This window comes from Simochromis diagramma, unplaced genomic scaffold (assembly GCF_900408965.1).
Source record: "Simochromis diagramma unplaced genomic scaffold, fSimDia1.1 OVJJ01000457.1, whole genome shotgun sequence".
Classification (NCBI taxonomy): Eukaryota; Metazoa; Chordata; class Actinopteri; order Cichliformes; family Cichlidae; genus Simochromis; species Simochromis diagramma.
The window spans coordinates 797472-816800 of record NW_024387277.1 but is presented as its reverse complement, the minus strand read 5'-3'; the positions used below and the strand labels follow the sequence as shown (position 1 = coordinate 816800).

Genomic DNA, 19329 nt, shown 5'->3' with positions numbered 1-19329 from the left:
CCATCTCCTGGGGCGGGCCTATAGAGGAGTGCAGAAGATTTCCCTGTGAGGGAGCTGCTGGTGAAGATCATGAGTCCTGCTTGATCAATGCCATGAGCTTCAGTCTTCCTGGTGTTTCTTAAATGATGCCTCTTACAGCGGGTCAACAGAACTTATGGCACAGGACAGCTGTGATGAAAGAAAGGGAAGAAGTTTCTCCAAACCTCTGAACCCAGGAAACCCAGCTTGGTCTTGATGGTCTCCCTCACTAGTTTCTCTCCAGGGTGAATGTAGCTGTTGATATAATATGGACTCTATTATTAAATTAAAAGAACAAATTAGACTACACTACATGCTGCTGTTTTTAAAGTTTCCATGTTACCAGGCTGTAGAGGGCTCTGAAGATTTAAACAGTTTTAGATCCATGACACTCACAGTCTTATGTTAAAATCTCAAAGGACAGCATTATATTTTTGATATTAACAGTAACTCTGGGCCTCTGTAGAGTGTGCAGCTGATCTCATCGCTGTCTAAAAATGGATAAAAAAAACATAAGTGTTGAAGACTATTAAGAGTAGTAGGTGTGTAGCATCGCTAACTAGCTAGCAACAAGCCTCCAACACAGTGCGTATGCTAGCGGCTAATCTAACTAATGAATTAACAACAGAGTGATTTTAGAACTATAAGATGATAAGCTGTGTGTCTTTTTTATAACAGTCACATGGTTGTATTTACCTTAATTAAACGAGTCGTCAGTCGCGGTAAACCAGCAAAAAACTCAAGCAGCCGGGCTACCTAAAAAGTGTAGGGGGGCGTGTTTGTGGCAGTGTTGCCAACTCCTCAGTAAGGAAAATCGCTACTGGCTGTCCTAAAAGTCGCTAGAAGTCGCCAAATGACGTCATTGCCTAATTTGCATAATTGGTCATGCTAATGTAATTGTAACCTATGTTGTTGGAGAGAGAAATAACATTGTGGAAGAGACATAAAGTGAGTAAAAAACGTCCTAAATGCAGTTAGAATTTATTTAGAACTACAAATTAAATTTCTTTTAGCAATTATTGTTTTTTAATGTCACAATTCCAACCCTGCACCTTTATCCGGGCCTGGACCGGCAAAAGTGACCTGAAATTAGCACTCTGGTGGAGTTACTTTGTGTGTGAAAGTGTGTGTTTATAAGTAGTTTTAAACCTTGTGATCCACAAAACAGCATAACAGTAAAAGAAGAACTGACTGCGTTACAGTCAGTGCGGGAGCAGCGGCTTCGCTCATGCGTGATTCATTTGCCGTTTGGATGCACAGGTGTGAATGTCTCCTGCCCTGATAGCAGCTGGAGGAGGACTATCCTCCGCCTGGGAGCGCTTTGGCACGGGTGAGGTGCCCAAGGCAGCACCGCTGCTTGTTGAGAGTAAGAGCGATATGCGTTTTCACGTCAAAAAGTCATCATAAATAAGTCTCCAATAATACCAGAAAAAGTCGCCAGATTTGTTGCTAGTCGCTTTTTAGAAAAAAAGTCGCTAAGGGGGTCTGAAAACTCGCTAAATATAGCGACAAAGTCGCTAAGTTGGCAACACTGGTTTGCGGTCACGTCCAGCGGGTGTGTGGGCGGGAGCGTTACACAGTCGCTCCACCTCAAGTCACTACTGTGCAGACTCTGGCTCCAAATTTGCAAGATGGCAGCCTCCACAAGCGGGATATTTTGGCTTCATTTTTGCACAATGGTAGGAGGCGGGGTCGCGTCGTCCATGTTTTCTACAGTCAATGCTTCAAAGCCAACTCAAACTTGCAGCTGCCTACAGCTAGGGTCCAAAAGCCTTCGGGACAAAGTTTTATGGTTGGACAAGAAAGAATCTGGTTATTTTGTAATGCCCATGATGACTGAATGAAAACTCTGGACTACCAGTGTATGCATGCAAATATTCAAGTAGTTTTTCCTTTGTAAATTAATGATTTCTGTGACCACCCTAATGCTGTTGTTTTTAGTCGAGAGTCCTATAGCACATAAAATATTTTCTCTCTGCACAGTCTCACGGCTCCATCCGGCCTGTGCTGTTCCTGGATAAGACTCCACAGTGCTGCACCATTGTGGGGCAGAGAAGCAGCTCAGAGTACAACATATCTGTGCCACCCACAGCCATTCACCAGCCAGGAAACGCAGGCCTGTCCACACCTAGGGGAAGAAGCAGCTAGTGAAAATGTATGGACATATTCACTGTCAATTATTTCAGAGTCTGGCAACAGAATAATCTCCTGCAGCTGAAAAAGCATTTTACATATGTTATTAAAGAGTCACAAATGCCAGAAGGCTGTTGCCTTCAGCCGACTTTCTCCTTTCAGCTGCAAATAAGGTTAAATATAGCCATGCATACAAATAGCGTTCTGCATGGGCTTCACCGATTCTGATTGATTTGATTCTTCCGTGCTTAGATGTTGGCTGTATATTCTCAATTTAACCATGAAAGCAAGTCTCATGTAAACATTGCATTCATGAGTCACTGAATTTGAATCCACCTCCTAAGTGTTGGCCTCCAACACCTTATTCATCACATAATCGTAGTCTTCAGGCTGTATGCTGACCAAGTCATAGTGGTTAGGTCTGTTGGTGGGTGAACGGAGGGCTCTGCAGTGTTCCTCCTCCCAGGTTTTGTTCTCCTTTATCAGGACTAGGTTGTCTCTAGGTTCCTAAATCTGACTACAGAGTTACATCCGTATAAGTTTTTGAGAGTAGGGCTTCACATGGTGTAAACTGGCCTTCATATGTTTATAGTGTTTTATTTCCACTTTAAGGTTGAGCATTATTCCTGTACACTTTCTTCTTATTCTGATGAAGTGAAATACAGTACTGGGTTCAATTTAGAGTAATTACCCACAGAATACAGGGCTCTAGAGTGCGACCAATTTGGTCGCAAATGCGGCCAAATTTTTCAGTGGTGCAACTAAAAAAAAATATTTGGTTGCACCTGTGCGACCAACTGTTCGGGTAGCAAAAAATAAATAAATAAATAAATAAATAAATCTGCAACCTTCCCTGTGGTCAACAACAGACACACGTTATGCCCCTATCGTGGACTAAACCAATTAGAGGCGGGACCTCTCTGATTGGCCGTGGTCCAGTTGAAAGTGCAGGTGGAAGTGGGAGGTGAGTAGCTTGAATAAAGCGATATCAATTCATTAAATCCTGAATCGACTTTTAAATATAACTGTGTTTTGCCAGAAACGCCAGATTCTCAGATTAAAGCTCACAAAACCATTTCAACAACAACCAAACAGCAAATGAGAGCAGGTACACAGATTCCACACAAAGACGTAAACACAGAGCGGACCCGACGCATCAGAATCAACTTTGTCTTTCTCGGCTTTCTCACCCGACGGCCCGTAGACGGACACGCTGTCGGAGCTTAGCAATTCTGATGCGTCTGGTCCGCGCTGTGATTGCGTCTTTTTGCGCTGATTCTGAGCTGCAGGTTTTGTCTCTCTTCAACCAAAATTCACCAAGCCAGCAGCAAAAGAAGCAGCAAACTGCGCTTCACATTTGATCAATGTCGTCATGAATTTTTTCTGTTTTGCTTCCACGACTATTAAAATCACACTTCATGCACAGCTAGCTCTCTCTCTCTCTCTCTCTCTCTGTACTTCAAGAACAGTTTCCCCTCTCCAATCTCTGTTTTCTGTATTATTCATTCGCTTATTACCCACCAGTCTACCGTTGTTTACAGCGCTGTCGGCTGCTGTCTTTTTCTTTTCTTTTCTTTTTTTCACTTAAATGACCTCGGACAAGAAAGCCTATTTTTCTGTTGTTCAATATTGAAGAAATTTAAACTTTATATGCAGAACATTATAGAATATTTTTAAGGTTATCTGCTATAAAAAGCCAGACCAGGAAAATCTCCTTCATGTTTTTCTGTGTTTTATTCTCAGTTACTTTCACACAAAGGCATCTGCTGTGATGTTCACAATTCTGATGAAGTCAGTACTGATAAATGATCAGAAATATATTATTTCTGACTGTCTGAGGCTAAGTTGAATCGAATCGGGACTTTGAAAACCAGAATCGAATGGATTATAGAAATCAGTGATGATACCCAGCCCTAGTGAGCAGCCTAGGCACGACAGAAGTGGATGTAGCTGTAATAGGAAAAGAACTATTGTTAACTTTTCTGTTAAGTTAAGGCCTGATCCTTCTGAAATTCATAGCCAGTGCTCTGACACGGTGTCATCAATCTTTGAATGCTGAAAAAGCACAGTGTATCCAGAAAAACACATTATATTATATAAATTATTATAAAATTTGTGTGCGCCTAACTTTTGTGCCGGTACGCCTAACTTTTTAAAGTTAGGCGTACCGGTACGCCCATGGGAAAAAGTTAGTCTAGAGCCCTGGAATAACCAAATCACAACGTGTCATGTTGACTTAAGAGCTTCAGAAAGTAGGACTATCAGAATCAAAATACTTTATTAATCCTGAAGGAAATTATCGGTTACAGCAGGCAGCACGCTAATGGCGCATGCTCACTTACAAAGGAACCTTCTGACCAAACTTTACACAAACAACACATTGGGGATACATGTCAGAGAGGTAGGAAATAGGAAAAAAAAACCATTCAGACTGAGCTCCTAATGGGAGAATCAAACTGTTCTCCCATTAGGAGCTCAGTCTGAATGAAAAAAGACCCTGACATAAAAAGCACATGCCTGTCAATACACCACAGAAACCCAAGACAGGCAACAGGGGTGGGTAAGGGTAGGAGAGAGCCGGTGTAGACAGTGCATGCAGTCCTGCAGCATGTCTGCGCTGGTCCAGTCAACCCGCCATCTGCCCCGGGAGGGAACAAGCATCGAAGGCGTTTGGAAAGGGAGGGGGGATGAGTGTGTATGCGTGTGTGTGTCCTGAGTTTAGCTGAGAGAGTGTCCTTCGCCCTGCCAGGCTAAGTAAACAGTGTTCCAGCCGACCCAGGTGGCCTTGCGTAGGGGGAGGAACAGTCTAAATACCGTCTGTTATCAGGGTGAGAATTTGTTTTGTTCAGCTCCAGCCTTGAGACCACAGCTGGCGCCGAAATGGTATCCGCATGAAATGATGGTGGTTTTTCCTTTAGTGCGAACAACTCATGTGAATTTCAAAGCCGTTCTAGCAGTCTGACACTGGTCTCTCGATCTCTCATTGGAGAGCCATGAGCTTCTCCAAGATGTTATCAATCCTGCGCTCAAAGAGCAATTTCTGAGAACTCACAACCGCCGTGAGCTTCTCCAAGATGTTATCCAATTTTCGCTCAGAGGTCTTAGTCTGAGTGCTCACAGCAGCCTCAAGCTTCTCCAAGATCTTATTCGTGCTGCATTCAATGAGTCCATTTTGGAAAGTCCCGACCCGTCCCATCGCTTCAATCCCAGCGGGCAGCCTTGTGGAGTTTTGATCAGCCAATTCCGCTTTTTTTTAAAACACTCAGGACACTCAGGCTCACCCGAGCCCAGGCTTCTCGTTGAGAAGAGGGTGTCAATTGCATTCAGGGACCAGTTGATCAAATCCATAATTCCTCTTTTAGGTTTTAGAGAACAGACTATGAGAGAGTGTTCCAGGGCAAGAGTAGAAAGTAGACATGATTAGACAAGGACACAAGAAGCAGGGAAGATAAGGGAAAGGGAGAGGAGAAAAGTGCGACCGGCTTCGTCAAGAGCCAAGAGATTTAAATAAATGAAAACCTACCCTCTACAGTAGCTCTGGGCCTCCTGCCAAGTGCAATGATTGAGGATGTACCAGTAATGCCTTGACACCACTGATCCCAGTCCAGACACAGTCGTGCTGATGAGGAGGAGAATGAAGGTTCCAGACAAGATGCTCTTCACTGTCAGACAAATTCTGTTGTACAGAGAGCATTAAGCCACTTTGGCTGTGCTTCATATTCATATTCATCTAGAAGAGAATTATACCTCTAGTTAAGTAACAGTCATAGTGCATAGTTGGTGCACCTACCTGCTCTGATGCATCATGTTGTCTTTTTTGCAGAGTGGGATTCTCCAGTGTTTACAAAGAAATACCTGCTGCTGGCCGATGAGCCGCCAACATCAAACTAGCAGAAACATGTAGATATGCACTGACTGAGAGCCAGTGTTGGGCAAGTTACTTTGGAAAAAGTAATTAATTATAGTTACTAGTTACTTCTTACTAATAGAGTTAGTAACTGAGTTACAATATTCTAACTGTTGCGTTACTTTAAAAAAAAAAAAAAAGTTTAACCCTCTGGGGTCCAGGGTATAATCGGCCATTTTTAACTACTTTTGATTTTCCCTCCACATTTTACCTTTAAAAACTATTTACTTTGCCTTGTTTGGTATCATCCTTTTCAGCACAACCTCATGTGTTTGAATTTACAGTTATGTTTTCATTTTGATATACTGTACTAACACAAATTATCTAAAGTCAGACAAAAAAAAATCTGAGTAGGAAGTGTTATATTTTTTACTATAACAACCACAAACATTTATTAAATCATATTTCATAACTTTAAATGCAAATATAAATTGTCAATTTTAAAATCCTATGCACAAGTTTTGTAAACAACAACGTTATTTGCATCCATTTACCTTTTACCCTTTTTTATAACCATTTCAAACTATTTACAGAACAATCAGCTGTTCTGCATTCAATAAGCCACACAAATTATTTGTGCCACTCCAAAAAAATTATTTCTGTCCACTATAAAGGGGCGATCGTGGCTCAAGAGTTGGGAGTTCGCCTTGTAATTGGAAGGTTGCCGGTTCGAGCCCCGGCTTGGACAGTCTCGGTCGTTGTGTCCTTGGGCAAGACACTTCACCCGTTGCCTACTGGTGGTGGTCAGAGGGCCCGGTGGCGCCAGTGTCCGGCAGCCTCGCCTCTGTCAGTGCGCCCCAGGGTGGCTGTGGCTACGATGTAGCTGCCATCACCAGTGTGTGAATGTGTGTGTGAATGGGTGGATGACTGGATGTGTAAAGTGCTTTGGGGTCCTTAGGGACTAGAAAAGCGCTGTACAAATACAGGCCATTTACCATTTTATAAAGGAGAACATCACAGCCTGATACCTGCAGGTCTGACAGCAGCAGGTGTATCACTCCTGTTCCTACCTGGAGCCAGCAGTCGCCTCATTGTTCTGACACACAACACATTAACTACACACTCCAAACACGCTAAACGTCACAATCTCTCACAGTCTTAGTTTTACTGGATCTCAGTGCAGCATTTGATACAGTTGACCACAACATATTACTCAAATGACTGGAGAACTGGGCAGGTCTTTCAGGAACTGTACTAAACTGGTTCAAAACATACTTAGAAAACAGGAAATACTTTGTATCAATGGGTAACTTCACATCTGAGCAGACAAGTATCACATGTGGAGTTCCCCAAGGTTCCATCTTGGGACCCCTTCTGTTTAACATTTACATGCTCCCACTGGCACAGATTATAAAGAACAACAAAATAAACTTTCACAGCTATGCAGATGACACACAAATATATATCACGATGTCACCAGGAGACTGAGGCCCTGTACAGGCTCTTGGTAATTGCATTGAAGAAATTAATGACTGGTTGTGCCACAATTTTCTCCAGCTAAACAAAAACAAACTGAAGTCTTTGGTGCCAAAGAAAAACAATTACAGGTCACCAGAGAACTTCAATCTATACACCTAAAAACCACAAACCAGGTGAGAAATTTGGGTGTAGTGATGGATGCAGACCTAAACTTAGAAAAACACATTAAGACAATAACAAAGTCAGCTTACTATAACCTCAAGAATATTTCAAGGATAAAAGATCTGATGTCTCAACGGGAACTGGAAAAACTAGTCCATGCATTCATCTTTAGTAGGCTTGACTACTGTAAAAGCATCTTTACAGGTCTACCAACAAAAAAAAGAAAAATCAGTCAGACAACTACAGCTCATTCAGAACTCTGCTGCTCGAGTCCTCACTAAGACCAAAACATTGGACCACATCAGTCCAGCTCTGAGGTCTTTACACTGGCTGCCTGTCCGTCAGAGGATAGACTTTAAAGTTCTGATGCTGTATAAAGCTCTGAATGGTTTAGGACCAAAATACATCAGTGACCTCCTGACCCAGTATGAACCTTCCAGATCTCTCAGGTCGTCTGGATCCGGTTTTTTATCAGTTCCCAGAGTCAGAACCAGACACGGAGAAGCTGCATTCAGCTTTTATGCTCCATATATCTGGAACAAACTCCCAGAAAGCCTCAGATCAGCTGAAACACTCAGTTTATTTAAATCCAGGTTGAAGACTCACCTGTTCTCAGCTGCATTTGAATAAAACACCAAATCCACACTTTTAAGCTTAAATTTCAAAATTTACATTTTAACTACTGATTTTATCTACTGTTCTGATTTTACCTACTGTTTTTTTAATCAATTTTAAATCATTCTTTTTATTTGTTTTTGTTTTTTAATGTCTCTGTAAAGCACTTTGAATCACCTTGTTGTTGAATTGTGCTATATAAATAAACTTGCCTCAAAACTCACTCTCTCTTTTTCTGCTCTCTCTCTCTTTCTCTCTCGCTGTCACTCCTAAAACTTCCCATGTTTTTATTTTTGGTCGTAAGCAGAGAGTGCTTGCTAACGCTGTCCTTAGATACGGTGGCCCCTAGAGACAAAGCATGTACAAACTCCAAAACACATGCAAACTCCAAAACACGTACAAAATCCAAAACACATGCAAACTCCAAAACACATGCAAACTCCAAATCACAACGGAAGTGCTCCAGGACGCTACGGGGCAGTGTTGAGCTCAATTTGCAAAATAAACGGCAAGTTTGTTGCAAACACATGGGCTGTATGGGACGGTCTAGTCTCCGTTGTGCTTCCCAGGTTGCCTAGCAACCATGATACTAACCGCTGGAAACGTGTCATACAACTTTGTTTGACAGAAATTAAGGAGAACATATTTTGTTCATCTGTTTGTTTCTACAAGAGCTTTGTGTGATTTGATAAGTATCTGAGGCTGAGACCACAGGACAGTAAAATATGATTGTTGGGCTTCATTTCTGTACTAAACAGTCATTTAAGATTAGCTAGTAAATAACAATTAGCTAATGTTGTCCATGAGACTAAAGTATCACTTTAGTAATGTAAATATAATATGGCCAATATTATATTTATAGTCATTATTAGCTATTACAGCAGTGAACATGAACTCTGTGTCAAATACTGAGCCTCAGTACAGATTCAAGTTGCAGTTATTTACATGTCTTTTCACCTTAAATCTTCACTCAAAGACAAGTATATAGGAATGACTGCCAAATTTATTTGCCACTGAAGCAGAAGGATGGCATCTGAATAAAACCTCTCTTGACATGCCTAGATTACGTTAAAGCTTGGTTGGCTCTAAACTTTAAATTTGAATGAAAAGAAAACAGATTTGCTGGTGTTTGGACCCAGTGGCCCCTGTGAGTCCTCTTCTTTTGATTTGGAACCCCTGGAAGTTTATTTTAAACCTGTTGTTACTGCCCTTGGTTTTAAGTTGGACCAGTCCAGTTTTTATCATTTAAGGCGACTGGCAAGAGTGAAATCTTTTCTTTCTAGGCAGCACTTTGAAACCGTGATCCATGCTTTTATTTCTTCCCCTGTGGACTACTGTAACGTACTTTATGTGGGGGTCAGTCAGTTGTTACTCTGACGTCTGCAGCTGGTTCAAAATGTATATTGACAGTGCATATATAGGTGTATCATATATAAGAGACAAATGTTGTTCCTTTAGTATGCTGGCATTACTAAATTTGGCTCATTGCTTACATATATTTATAAAAAGAAAATGTACAAGCTGTGATAATCGTTTCTGATAAAAATGAAGACTCATGTATTGAATATTCCTTTATTGGGTGAGAAAATCAGACCATATCATAACTGCTTTAAAGTCATACCGAATAGATATCAGAGCCTTAAACAGGCTCACTTCTGCTAAATGGGTCAGAATATATAAAGCATATAATTACAGCAATATGATGCAACAAACACAGCAGTGCTACTAATCCAAAATACTCAAAGCTTCATAGAACTGAAACAAACATTTATTTTTAGCTCCATTCTGCTGCTGATACATACTTTAGGTTTCTGAATATTAAACTTGTTGCTGCCTTTCATAGTGTGTAACTTGAAGGCCCCGAGTACTTTCTCTCACACTGAAATGATCAAATTATTTGAACATTACCTAATAAGACTGATTCAGGACAGACAATTAGTTATTTTAAACTTTTCTAGCAGTCCTTCACAAACAGGGAACTGTCTGTCTATTCTCTCCATCTGTCAGCTGCTGCTGGCTCCTCCTCACACACTACTGAGTTTGTCCTGGTGGATCATCAGGGGTGCAAAGCCTCACAGATGATGTGCAGCAGTGGGTCCCTCAGTCTGTCCTCACTCTGGACACACATGGAAATCAAATGTGTGATAAGCTGCAGGATTCAAACACAAGCGTAACTTATAAATACATGTTCATACTTTTATTACACAATCAGAGAGAAAGAAAAAGAGAGAGAGAGTGCAGGACAGACAGACAGGTGACAGTCTCAGGTGTGCACACTGCTACAAAACAGCACAAGAGAAGCAGGATTTAGTGTTTGTGTTATTATGAGTGCTAAACAAGAAGAGTTCCCAGATGGTACAGTGGACACATGTGTGACTCCTGTGATTAAAGCATCTTTCTTTCAGCTTAACGAGTGAACCGTCAGCTCGTTCAAACACACGTTAAAGTCAGTTTGGCTCGACACCACCGAACAGAGGCAGCAATATAACATTAACAGTGCAGTGAATCCTGCTTGTGCCGTGATATTCAGGACTGCACACCGAGCAGCATTCACTGACTTTCAGCTTGTTGTGTTTGTGGATATATGACTGACTTTAATTATCCATAAAATCATCACATTCTCTGTAAGATTAAGGTCGACTATTGAACGGCGTATATTTAAAAGTAAAGGCTTTAAAACCAAGTTAGTTGTACACATCACTAATGTCACATAACTCTGCTGACATGTGGCCAACAGTCATGTTTTAATGTTCTTCATTATAAAAACAGTTGCGCATAAGTGACATAATATTCAGTACTTACTTCTGAAAGTTTACTCTTCGTCCGCTTCCGCCATTTTTTTCCCCCCCCTCTCTCTCCTCCTTCTTGGCAAAATTATCCACACCACCGCCCTGCTATGAAGTCTGGGATATGTTGGGCCATGAAGGCTACACCGACCCATCCTTAAAATTCAGGGAAATTAAGGATGCATTTGAGGGCCGCATTTCGAGCAGCCTTTGAATTGGGACAGTTTGTCATGTCGCTGTGACGTAATCTGCTTTAAAATGCAGCCTTTAAGGCGGCACGCCCGTTGTGCTCCGGGGCACGCCCGTTGTGCTCCGGGGCACGCCCGTTGTGCTCCGGGGCACGCCCGTTGTGCTCCGTCTCTAGGGGCCACCGTACTTAGACAGTGAACGTGACGAAACTATTGAGGAAGGGGGGGAGAAAGCGCCACATGTTGCCATATCATTTTGTGATTGGTCGACATGGTACATTTTTCCACCAATAGGAATTAAGTGTTTCTTTTTTTCACTCTCAAGCAAAGCGTGTTTGCTAGCGCTCTCCTTAGAAAACAGTTTTTTTTCCTCTTCCAGGTGTTCTGACAAACCATCCTACTTTGGCAAAACGTCTTACCGTAAGTAGTTTATGCACATTTCTGCTGTCACAGAGGAAGTCCAGCACCAATTTAAGTAGGTATGACGGTTTGCCACTTCATTTTGCCCGTTGAAGTATGTGTGTAGGTAACATTCACAAAGGTAACATGGTTTGGCACTTAATTTTACCTGTCAGAGTGTGTGTAGCTGTTATTAACAAAAGTAGGATGATTTGCCACAATTTTAAGCAGTTTAAGTATGCTTGTAGGTGACATTCAAAGGTAGGTTGGTTTGGCAGTTAATTTTACCGGTCAGAGTATTTTTCTAGCCAATATTCAAAGGTAGGACAATTTGCCACTGAATTTTGTGTTGCGCAGAAACAACAGGTAGGACGGTTTGCCAGGTAGGATGGATTCCCAGAACACCGGAGTAAACGCCACTGTTTTATTAAAAACAAAAATCGGTTTTAAGTGTCCTATCAACACAATTTAAAAACTGGTGTATAGTTTGAAGTCCACACGTTTGACCCAATAATGATAATTACAAAAAAAAAAAAAAAAAAAAAAAAAAAAAAAAAAAAAAAAAAAGGCAGCATGTGTAACATACACGTACTGGAAAATTTACTAGGACTCCCCTATCATGCAACTGTCTTTTTCCATCAAACACTCATTAAAACAGCAACCTACAGGTATGTTAGCGCACTCATCCCGACTGTCCGAGGGAGGGGCGGGGGTCACACGTTGAAACAGAGGCGCAATGCAGCCCAGGCGGGGAAATTTTGCGACTCAATTTTTATATCTGATAAGAAAACTATTCAGATAGTTATTTGTGGTGAATGAACTACAGTTACACTTTCAAGCACCGCATCTGAAATTCAAGCACTTTTCAAACCTTGAATTTGGTTTTTAAGAAGACAGATTAATACATTTGGACTAATGAACACTGCATCAGATGGCTCTTTTACACCACGCTTTATTATGCTACTGTTTAATGCACATTTCCCCCTTTAACTGAAATCACATAGGAAATAAGCTCCGAATTATATCTGAAACAAAAAGAAAGCAGTTACACTCAAAGTTTTATTCCAAAGCCATTTCTTTACATATGTGGTACTAAACTGAATTCCTTGCCATTATCTTACCAGTTCTGACAGTAAACTGGAGCTATGAGCTTTCCTCACATTAAGATTGCCTTCCATTTACCTGGGTGGGACATGCTCTTCTCCAGCTGCTTTAAAGATTCTCCTGTCAGCATGTTGATCTCATCCTTAAGGCGCCGCTGGCCATCTAAAGTAAGGTGCCAAAAACATGACTTCCTCTTGCCATCTCTGCACAGCTGGTTGCAAGTTTTGCGGAAACTGCTGTTGAAGCACAAGTTGTGTCGGATAGTGTTCTTCCAGCCGTCTGGAGCTGTCTGAAAAAATGGGAAGTGTTCTCTGGGAACAGGCAGAGAGTCACATCAGATAGTGCAGCAGTTTTTATCCAGTTCAAACATAACTTAAATGAAAAGGGACCCATCTGATGTTTTGAAAGACTTAATCATGCCTGATCAGGTGTTTCATTTAGCATGCAATTAGACAATCAAATCCTAACCTGGTGAAATTGTAAATCTGCTGGACTTTGAAGCTCCCTGTATGGCTGCTCTTGAGCGCCAAGGCAATGAGGATGCAGTAATTCACTGGTGGACGGGGCCAGCAGCCTGGTTTAAGAGGCTTATTGTCCTGAAAAAAAAAAAAAAAAAAAAAAAAAAAACCCCACCACACACACACACACACACACACACACACACACACCGACCGAGCTGATTGGAGACCAAAACAGCCAATCACATTTTTTTTTGCATCCAAGTCTGTGATTGGCTTGTTTTGTGGCACAAATATAACAGTGTACAGAAAAAGTTGAACACGGACGGGCAGAAATGTTGAGAGCGCAAGCAACACATTGCGAGCAAGCGCAAATGCAAAAAATGAGCGAGAGGGGCTGTTGTGTGTGTGTGTGTGATAGCAAACACTGAAATGCATTTTTTGCACGCAGCAATTAATTTTGTTTTAGCTTTTCTTCACTCAAAATTCCTCCTATAACAGAATCATAACAGTTTTTAAATGCAGTTAGAGCATAAAGATCACGACCAGCCAAAAAAACCAAAACATGCATTTAAAGCTTCATGATTACAAGACTAAAGACACACACACACACACACGTTTAAAATTTGAACACGCACAAAAACTGGGAGTAGTTAAGCACTAAAGAAAGGAGCAACTAGAATAATGACAATAAAGAGAAACACTGAGAGCCTAGGGCATTTGCCCAATTATTCCAGAATATGTAGATGCAGTTTTATTGGGACTAAGGAAACTGTCTCTCCAAAAAAATGCCCATTTATACACAGCCACGTCATTGACCTCGTCTCAGTTAAATTACATTTTACACCAAATCCTAATTTGTTTTAATTCATTAAATTCCTCCAAAACACTGTAGCTTTAATTGAAAATGTTCTCATTTTAATTCATTTGGACAAAAGCCTGTCTGAGGAAAAAGGGGTTCTCAAGACTTCAAAAACGGCGAGTAATGAGCTGCCTGCATCCCACTGAAGGAAACTGGTTCAGGTCTAAGATATTGTTCTCACCCTGGGCTTTATGGTCCTCGCCTTACGTCTGCTCTTGACGGGTTGAGAGGAGTTGACATCATTCTTGACCTAATCATCAGTGATGGTCAGATTGACAGTTAACAGATACAGGTTGTTTCAATCATTACAGGATTTTTAAATCCAATGTTCTAAATGTGTATTTAAATAGATGTAAAAGATGTGGAGACTGAAATCACTTTTTGATTAGTTACACCAAATAATGAAAGACTGTGCCTGTGACCCATGTTTATTGGTCAATGGTAATGCATTTGGTCTTTAATGCCTTGGGATAGCCCATGAACACAAATGTTTAATCCTACGCTTACATGTCAAATCCAGAAAATAAATGACGTGTTCATTGAGACTCTGCACAAACACTCAGCACTCTAACAAAGTAAGGTTGCCGCTGCAAACAGAAACAGGTGATGCATAATAGAGTGGCTGTGAGCGGTTAGTGTGTACCGTGTACTCAGAAGAAACTGATTGCACCAGCTCCCCCTGGAGAGGACCATCATGGCAGGAAAACACCTGGAGCTCTGCTGTCAGTGGACATTGGGTCTCCAGGAGCCTAGTTTGGCTTTCCTCAGCAGGTTCACACACAGGCCCCACGTCAGCATTAATCTCATTGTACTGGATCGGGCAGGCAATGCTGGGATTCACCAGCAGCCACAGGTTTGGTTTCACAAAAGTATCTGATGCACAGAAATATTCAGTTTGCTACAGTGATCACTTAAGAATAATTTCTCCAACACATGAAGCCAGAAGCATAAAAATCAGAGGCAAGAGTGTCATGTGGATGCTCGTTTTCCAGATAAGACATTAAAAACCACATTCTTTGTAACAGTTTCCCTCCTTTCACAGTACACACACACTATAAATAAAATAAAATTGGAAAGCAGAGTGGTGGAGCAAAGTTTTGACAAGCAGGCATCTGCTGTGTTTGTCCGTCACTGTGCACTGGCCCGATAAAAGGAAGGATGTAAATGCATACTGGTAGGCTACCAAGGCTGAGCATGCAACACTCAAGCACACACATACAGCACTGTAGTGGCAAACACAAAGCACAAATAATTTCAGTACGGTAACAGAACTGTATCCTTGTGTATTAGAAGAAATACATAGAAGAAACGTGCTTTTAGGTAGAAAATAAATAAAAGGATTTCAATCAAATCACACACTTCAGTGTGTAAAGCAGCCCAACGTGTGTCCTAAACTGACTGTTTGTCATTTCATTCAAACACTACACAAACCACATTTACAAAGGCAAACTAAGAAACACAGTGATTGTAAGGAGTCATTCAGTGCTGAGTTATGGGGTGGGACTCAATGCAGCTCACCTGATGTTTTATCGTACCAAATAAATTCATCTTTCCTTTTCGAGGTTCTTACAGAAGGCCTCTGGACCACATACTGATCACTCACTTTGTCATCTGTCAGAGACACACAAAACACACTAACACACAGACAATGACAAAATACACACCGTCTGATCTTCAGATTTAATTCCTTCTGAAATAGTGAGTCAAAACTGCTCATCCATATGACATGAATAAAGAGCAAACACTACTGAAGAAAAAAAAAAATCCATCACCATGATATAACTGGTCAGTGGTTGTAGCCAGTTTCAGCTCCTTGTCCATATCCCAGTCAGTCAGACCAACAGAGCAATGCAGGTCAAAGAGTTGTGCTTTGGTTTTAAGCTGTAAGGTCATAACTGAATGCATTTCAGTGGTTTGGTTCCTCTCCATGCAACAGAAGCTCTTAAATGTGGGGACCTGCAGACTGTCTATACAACAGCTGGAGCTAAACAGCCTAATTGGACACAATTAATCCTGACAGGATGCGGCCTGTGACGATTGGACACATTTAGGTCTATAGTAAGCAGAAATTTCAATTCAGGTGTAAAAAGTCAAAGTAAATAACACCTTCCAAAAACAAGATTCTCAATCTGAATCAGTTTAAACAGCATCACCTATATTATACATATACATATACATACACACACACGTGTATGTATGTACATATATATATATATATATATATACACATACACACACACATATACATGAAAGAATAAAGTTACTTTGAAACCAAGCACACCATTGTTTTTCTTGTGACATTACCAATAAGTTTGATGTGTCACATGGCCCTCTTCCTATTGAAAAAACAAAAGTTGTATCCAGATGGCCGACTTCTAAATGGCCACCATGGTCACCACCCATCTTGAGGAGTTTGTCGCCTCACATATACTAATGTGCCACAAACAGGACTTTAATATCACCATCCATTCCCATTTTATTACAGTGTTGCCATATAACACTCCATGAGGTTTCTGGGCGTGCAGATATCTGATGACCTCTCCTGGACTGCAAATACTACAGCGGTGGTTAAAAAGGCCCAGCAGCGTCTCCACTTTCTGAGAGTGCTCAGGAGGAACAACCTGGAGGAGAGGCTGCTGGTGACATTTTACAGAGCCACCATAGAGAGCATCCTAACGTACGGCATAACAACATGGTATGCAGGGTGCTCAGCTGCAGACAGGAAAGTACTGCAGAGGGTCATCAACACAGCCCAGAAGATCACTGGCTGCTCTCTGCCCAGCCTGGAGGTCACTGCAAACTCTCGGTACCTCAGCAGAGCTGGCAATATCATCAAGGACCACTCTCACCCCAGCAACCAACTGTTTGAACTATTACCGTCAGGCCGACGGTACAGGTCACATAAAACCAGGACAAACAGATTCAGGGATAGCTTCTTTCCCAGAGCTATCACCGTAGTAAATAAGCACAAAAACAATTGAACCTATTCCATACCGTCAAATGGCCCAGCTTGTATATATACACACCAGGAGTGAAAGTAATGAATTACAAATACTCACGTTACTGTAATTAAGTAGATTTTTTGGGTACTTGTAATTTTATGAGTAATTTTTCAAGTGTGTAATTTTACTCATACTTGAGTAAAACTTACACCATGTAATCTACTTCGCAACTTATAAAATCAAAAGTCGCTACTGAGTACGCCCACAATTTGAATTAATATTCAAACCTTTCGTCTGCATTTTTGCAGCCAATAAGGCCGTGCAATCGCAACCGCGCCAATTTAAGACATAAGCAAAGAATAAACTCTGCTGCAGCAGCAGGCACAGGTGTCTAGAGGTGCTAAATGGTGGAGTACAAACTACTTTATAGACGGAAGATTTGGAGACAAAGAAGCCAAAATGGAGACAGAGGACAACACTGTCAACCATGAAAACGACGTAGAAAAGACGGAGGAGGCGTGCCCGTGGCCATACCTGGAGGAATTTTTCATGTACAGAGGAAGAAAAGGAGACAGCGTCCAGATGCAGTGCAAACTTTGTTTGGCCATACCTGGAGGAATTTTTCATGTACAGAGGAAGAAAAGGAGACAGCGTCCAGATGCAGTGCAAACTTTGTTTGACCTCTACAGTCATTTCAGCTTACAAGACTTCAGCGTCTAATCTTAAAAAAAACCCACATTGAGGTAAGAGGTTTTACAACTATACGTGTATGATATTGCTTTCTTATTTTTCATGTGTGTTAAGGTTACTAGTTTGGCTAAGATATTGTCACCGCCATTGGTTAGCCTGATATTAAAATAAGACGGAGCTAGCTAATGTGCGTGTGTGCATGCATAATTGAGCTACAATTCGTAGGAATGTTTTAGCTTATTATTTGGATAACCACCATCATTACAATAAATTAAATTTGTAGTCATTTAAAACTCACAGGCCTACAATCAGCTGGCCTATAAAAAAAACAAAAAACAAACAAACTTGAACACAGTGCTGAGCTGCATCTCAAATTAATCTTCCAGCTCTCAGCTGACATGTACCAGAGCCCGATTGATGGATCAGTTGATCAGTATCATTGGCCTGATATAGGTCTATCATAGTGACATGGCTCTTAATCAGTAGGGTTATATGTTTCCCAATATGATATATTTTTTTTAAAGAACATAATGTGGATTGTTTTTATTTGTTAGCTGTATGGGCAGCATTTTTGTGTATGTGATCCCTTTTCTTAAATTAGATTTGCTATATACACATATTTTGCTCTCTTAGTATTCTTAGGACCTGACTAATACTGAAAACTTTAGGGTGATACTGATAAAAAGGAGTTAAAAATTTAGATACTGATACATTGGTCGATACTCTTTTTACAGATAGTACACAGATTATAGAACTTAGAATGTATACAGAAATTCATGTTTTTTGCAATGATCGTTCAAAATTGGTTTACATTTGTAAATAAATACAGCAATATATCTGCAAGATTTGACCAAATTCACCACTCTTTTATACTATGCTAAACAATCAAAGATTAGCTCAAGTCTAGTTGAATGATGTTTTAAAAATGTGTTTTCCTTTAGTGTTAATCACAGTGATGTTATGAAGTAATGTATTAACCTGACGTATGATAATATTTATCTCTACAGAGGAAACATCCATCGAAGATTGAGCAGTACAATATCACCGTGGCATCAACATCTCGTCAGCGAAATACCACAGCCACACCAAACAAGCTCTCAGCAAATACACAAGCCAAGTTACCAGACCTGATGTTGAGAGCTGCAAACAAACATGTTCCACAAGCAACTGTTGACAAGCTTGTCATCAATTTCATATGTGAGGGTCTACAGCCATTTGCAGTGGTAGAACAGCCATCTTTCAAAGAATTGGTTACCACATTACAACCTCAAGCCAAAGTCATCTCCAGACCCACTGTCTGTGCCAGAATCTGTGAAGCTGCTGATCACATGACTTTGGTTGCAGCATTGGATAAAGTCAAATTTGTTGCTACCACTACTGATTGTTGGTCAGCTCATCAGAAAAGTTACCTTGGAGTCACATGCCATTGGATAGAGGAAGAGTCCCCAGAAAGAAGATCTGCAGCACTAGCGTGCAAAAGATTGAGAGGGTCTCACACATTTGACATGCTTGCTGGTGCGCTTGATGATATCCATTGCCAATACAAGATTAGAGGCAAAGTTGTAAGAAGTACAACTGATAGTGGATCCAACTTTGTCAAGGCCTTCCACATGTTTGGGGCACAAAATGATGCAGATGAAGCTGAA

General features: G+C 41.0%; 1 protein-coding gene across 2 annotated transcripts; it reads right to left on the bottom strand.

The window, feature by feature from the left end:
* Positions 1–12559: 12559 nt before the first annotated feature.
* On the bottom strand, positions 12560–16070 carry foxr1 (forkhead box R1). Of its 2 annotated transcripts, none has more exons than XM_040002770.1 (7): positions 15824–16070; positions 15570–15662; positions 14695–14924; positions 14233–14301; positions 13200–13333; positions 12810–13042; positions 12560–12652 (listed from the first exon to the last, which is right to left on the bottom strand). In XM_040002770.1, the coding sequence occupies exons 1-7, from the start codon at positions 15978–15980 to the stop codon at positions 12624–12626; spliced, it is 945 nt and encodes a 314-aa protein (XP_039858704.1). In that variant the 5' UTR covers positions 15981–16070; the 3' UTR covers positions 12560–12623. The 2 variants fall into 2 exon arrangements, with proteins under 2 accessions (XP_039858704.1, XP_039858706.1); XM_040002772.1 differs by having other exon boundaries at positions 13200–13327; positions 15824–16048.
* Positions 16071–19329: the final 3259 nt, after the last annotated feature.